The sequence below is a fragment of the Lolium rigidum genome, chromosome 4 (assembly GCF_022539505.1).
Source record: "Lolium rigidum isolate FL_2022 chromosome 4, APGP_CSIRO_Lrig_0.1, whole genome shotgun sequence".
In the NCBI taxonomy this organism is placed as follows: Eukaryota; Viridiplantae; Streptophyta; class Magnoliopsida; order Poales; family Poaceae; genus Lolium; species Lolium rigidum.
This window is the reverse complement of record NC_061511.1, coordinates 133,536,321-133,540,224: the sequence shown is the minus strand read 5'-3', so window position 1 is coordinate 133,540,224 and position 3,904 is coordinate 133,536,321. Positions and strand designations below refer to the sequence as shown.

General features: G+C 41.9%; 1 protein-coding gene across 1 annotated transcript; it reads left to right on the top strand.

Annotated features, from left to right (window-relative positions):
* The first annotated feature begins 1,297 nt into the window (after positions 1-1,297).
* Positions 1,298-3,540, top strand: LOC124705680 (reactive oxygen species modulator 1). Its single transcript, XM_047237383.1, has 3 exons — positions 1,298-1,405; positions 2,458-2,495; positions 3,179-3,540. The coding sequence occupies exons 1-3, from the start codon at positions 1,330-1,332 to the stop codon at positions 3,290-3,292; spliced, it is 228 nt and encodes a 75-aa protein (XP_047093339.1). The 5' UTR covers positions 1,298-1,329; the 3' UTR covers positions 3,293-3,540.
* Positions 3,541-3,904: the final 364 nt, after the last annotated feature.

Sequence of the window (3,904 nt, the reverse complement as noted above, 5' to 3'; positions counted from 1 at the left end):
CTCGTGCCATGCTTGGTTTGAGCTCTTGCTCCAATGCCATTGTAGGCTAATATCTTGTGTTGCTTTGTTGTGGTTACCATTGTACGGTGGCCTTCCCATAAATCAATCGCACACACCTCTACATAGTACTCTCAGGTGGTGCGACCATGTTGCTTGAGATATACACACACCATACTCACAACCATCTGACGCAGGACTCGAACTTTGTTGTTCAGTTACAACCACAATACTACAAGGACAACCCTCCTAGCCTGATGCATGTGCTCGAACAATAGACCTAGTGTTGATAATGGTTTTCTATGCCTCTATGCTTCGATGGTTATGGATTTGGAGGATGAATTGTCTTGCTGCAGCTCTTCTACTTTGTTACACGAGTGCCCTCCGATTGCTAAAGTTGGAAGTGTGTTTCTCCCAGTTTGATACAAACATGTGTGTTCTACTAACTTAGGTGTATGTTACGCGTTTCTTCGAGTAATTGTTTCTTTTACGAGGGTTCTAACTTGTAGTTTGCCCGATGGGATCTTTTGGCTTGATGTTAGGTACTCTGTAAATCAAAGCAATGGATTTTTTTAATTTAACAACAACTGAAAGATTAAATAACAATTGAAAGAGAGAAAAAGAAATAGCCATGAAAATTCACTTTGACTCATAGGTGCAGATGCATCTATTGCCTAAGGAACATATTTCAAAATGTCTAAAAAATACGAAAAAGTTATCCGGGTGTATATCCAGTCATTCTATGTACGCACACAAAGTTTCAATAAAAAACATTTTTTATGATCTCTGAAAAAAAGAAACATTTTGGTGCTCTAAATAGCTTTTCAGGAGATATTTTTCGTCTTTTTTGCTTTTGCGCGCAACATAAATTGTCTAGTTTGGCAAAACTTTATGCGCAGACATTGAATATTCAGATTTCTGGTAAAATAATACAAAGCGAGTGAGGAAGAGCGGCCAAATGAAACTCACAACGCAGGAGAAAAGGAGTAATTCTCTCTTAACTGCGGGGCGCAACACTAATGAAAACTTCAATTCCAAGAAAACTTGTCAAAAATTATACTCCAAGAAAACATCAAACCCGTGTATTGCTTGTTACAAAATCTTCACCGCTGTTGATCCAAGCCGTACGATCCACGAATCGGACGGCTCGTTCTGTGAACCCGGCAAGGACCCGGGGGTCTATCTTGCGAGAATAAAACAGAATAAAACCCAGGCCCGAGCCGGTCCGAGCCCGAACAGCCCACAAACCGAACCAGGCGCCGATTCCCCAAGCAAGGAGGGGAGATTCCTAGCGAAGAGGGGAGCGCGGCGGCGGCGGCGAGAGGGAAGGCGATGGCGAGAGGCGATAGCTGCTTGACGCGGGTCGCGGTCGGAGTCGGCGTCGGCGGCGCGGTCGGTGGAGCAGTCGGTAAGCTCCCCTCTCACTAAAGCCCTAAACCCTAGCTACTCCCGTACCAATCCGCCCGGTGCTGCTTCGATTTCGCGTTTAGGCATTGGCTAGACGTTTGGGGCTGAACGGGGATTCAGTTGATTCGAGGGATCCGCTCCGGTTGGCTGCTAATCTGAGACTTCCGGCTAGTATGTTGGAGCTGTGGGCGTATGAGATGCGATTGTTCGGCGGAATTCCCTTGTTCTAGGTAGGAGTTTCTGCGCATGTAGGGTCGAGGCTGGTTTGGTGTGGTAGGCCGTCAGGAATTAGACCCAGGGGTGAGAAGAAGACCGGATTTTCTATGTTACTTTTTGGCTGTTTACCAGGAATATTATCGGGTGCTTAATGCTGATGTATGATGCGTTGTGGAATAGAATAAATTTTCAGTTCAGACTTTGGTCACAGGATTTGACTTGAGAACCACTACCTCTGTACAAGTTAAAGCAGAGTTTGATGCTGTATGTACTGTGTACCTTGGTAATTGGCGTTGAGAAGTAATAATAGCTCCACTCCGGCGTTTTACAATTTTTGTCGAAACATTACACCTCAAGTGTAGATGCGCTGCCTGCTCATTACTTTTTGACTTGCAGACATAGTTGACTGGATATGCTATAATTTTCACTTTTTGGCTTTATTTTGGATTGTACTTGGAGTTGATAACAGAAAGTTCTAGATTATTGGCGTTCTGCATACCTTGATAATTGGCATTCACAATTAATGGCTTCACTTTGTGTTGTTTCACATGGCATCTCAAGGGTAGGGATGATGCATAGTCATTGCTTTTAGACTTGGAGGTTTCTTCTATTTCGTGCAAACTGACTAGTTTATTAGCAGACGCTTTTGGCTTTTAGACCCTTAGTTAGTTTGCTCCTATGGTGTAACAACTCTAGAGCTATCTGTAATATCATGCTGCAACTCCTTATTATGATTTTGATTTGTGTTATATATTTTAAATACTCTTAATTTCTGAACTCCCGGGTGCTGGTCTTAATTTGTACTATTTTGTAATTGGCATGTTTCTTTGTGCGCAGGTGCTGTCTATGGGACCTATGGCGCTCTCAGATACAGGGTAAGCAATGTTTGCTACGTAATACTCAAAATAGGTTGTGGTAGCAGCGCACTAACACCTGTTTCTAACTTGTGTGTATTCCCATGGCATATTTAGTTTGTTAAAATACAAATATTTCCAGAATTATATTAATTGGTCTGCCCTTATTTTTTTTTTCTATATAAAGGAATCATAACACTATACCTTTCCACCTCAGTCATGATATATCCTAGTCCTATACTTATGTTGTGATTAACCTTGAACTGTCTGGGAAAATCAATAGGTAGCTCTGTACGAAATTTCAAAGGTTTATTTAAAAATATTAAATATATGCTACTCCCTCTGATCCATAATAAGTGTCGGGGTTTTCGACTTTTAGTTTAAATGAAATTTCAAAGGTTTTTTAAAAAATATCCTTCTGATCCATAGTAAGTGTTGGGGTTTTACTGAACTAAAACCCCAACACTTACTATGGATCAGAGGGAGTACTGTTCTGCACATAAAGCACTGAATCTCAGCTTATACACCATAATGTTGGAAAAAGGTAAATTTTTGGTAAGAGAGGGAGAATGTTAACTTACCAGATTATAATTCACCGTGTGGAACTCATTACTTACACTGCGTTTGTTTAGCTGGTTTCTAACCAACAATCAAACATGGCATTGAAATTTGTGAGTGCTCTCAACACTGTGATTTTGTTTCAGATCCCGGGGTTGCTGAAGATCAGACACATTGGACAAGCGACTGTTGGCAGTGCAGCGCTGTTTGGGCTTTTCCTGGGAGCTGGAAGCTTGATACAATGTGGGAAAAACTATTAGTTTGCGTTCTAAGTTTTGGACAGTACTTCTGGTTTTAGGTTTCAAATGACCATCTGATGTCTAAAGAACAATCGAATTCTGCCATTATTTACCCATTCTCGACTCTTGATATGTTTGTCCTACTTTTGGAGTGGAAATAAAAGATTGTCCATCTTTATTAAGATTGTAGCTTTTGGAAGCATCCCTGGTCAAAAACTAGTTTGTTGTAAACATTGGTCCTTCAAGTTTGTGTGATTTTGTCCCTGCAACTACATGCGTTCCAAATTAGTAATACACTCTTCCAACTCGTTCCAAATTAGTAATGCACTCTTCCAACTCCCTTCTCGCTTAATGGATTATATTTGTGTATAACTTGACCGTGACAAATGCAAAAACTTCAAGTCAAAATGATAAAAAGATGTTACTGTGCTGCTCTCTCCAGAAACCTTTGGCAACTCGAGGAAAAATCACCTGATGTTTCGAGTGTGCGAATGAAGAAACCTTTGCAACTGATGTATTGGGGTGTCATGGGTAGTTAGGGCATCTCCAACCGGGCGACCCAAACGGACGCGCTGGGCCGTCCGTTTTGGGCCGTTTGCGTGCCCGCCCGGACACGCGGACAGCGCCCCGCGT

Coding starts and splice junctions, on each gene's coding strand:
- LOC124705680 (XM_047237383.1), top strand. CDS start 1,330: ATGGCGAGAGGCGATAGCTGCTTGACGCGGGTCGCGGTCGGAGTCGGC. Junction 1,406..2,457: donor CGCGGTCGGTGGAGCAGTCG/GTAAGCTCCCCT, acceptor CTTTGTGCGCAG/GTGCTGTCTATGGGACCTAT. Junction 2,496..3,178: donor ATGGCGCTCTCAGATACAGG/GTAAGCAATGTT, acceptor ATTTTGTTTCAG/ATCCCGGGGTTGCTGAAGAT.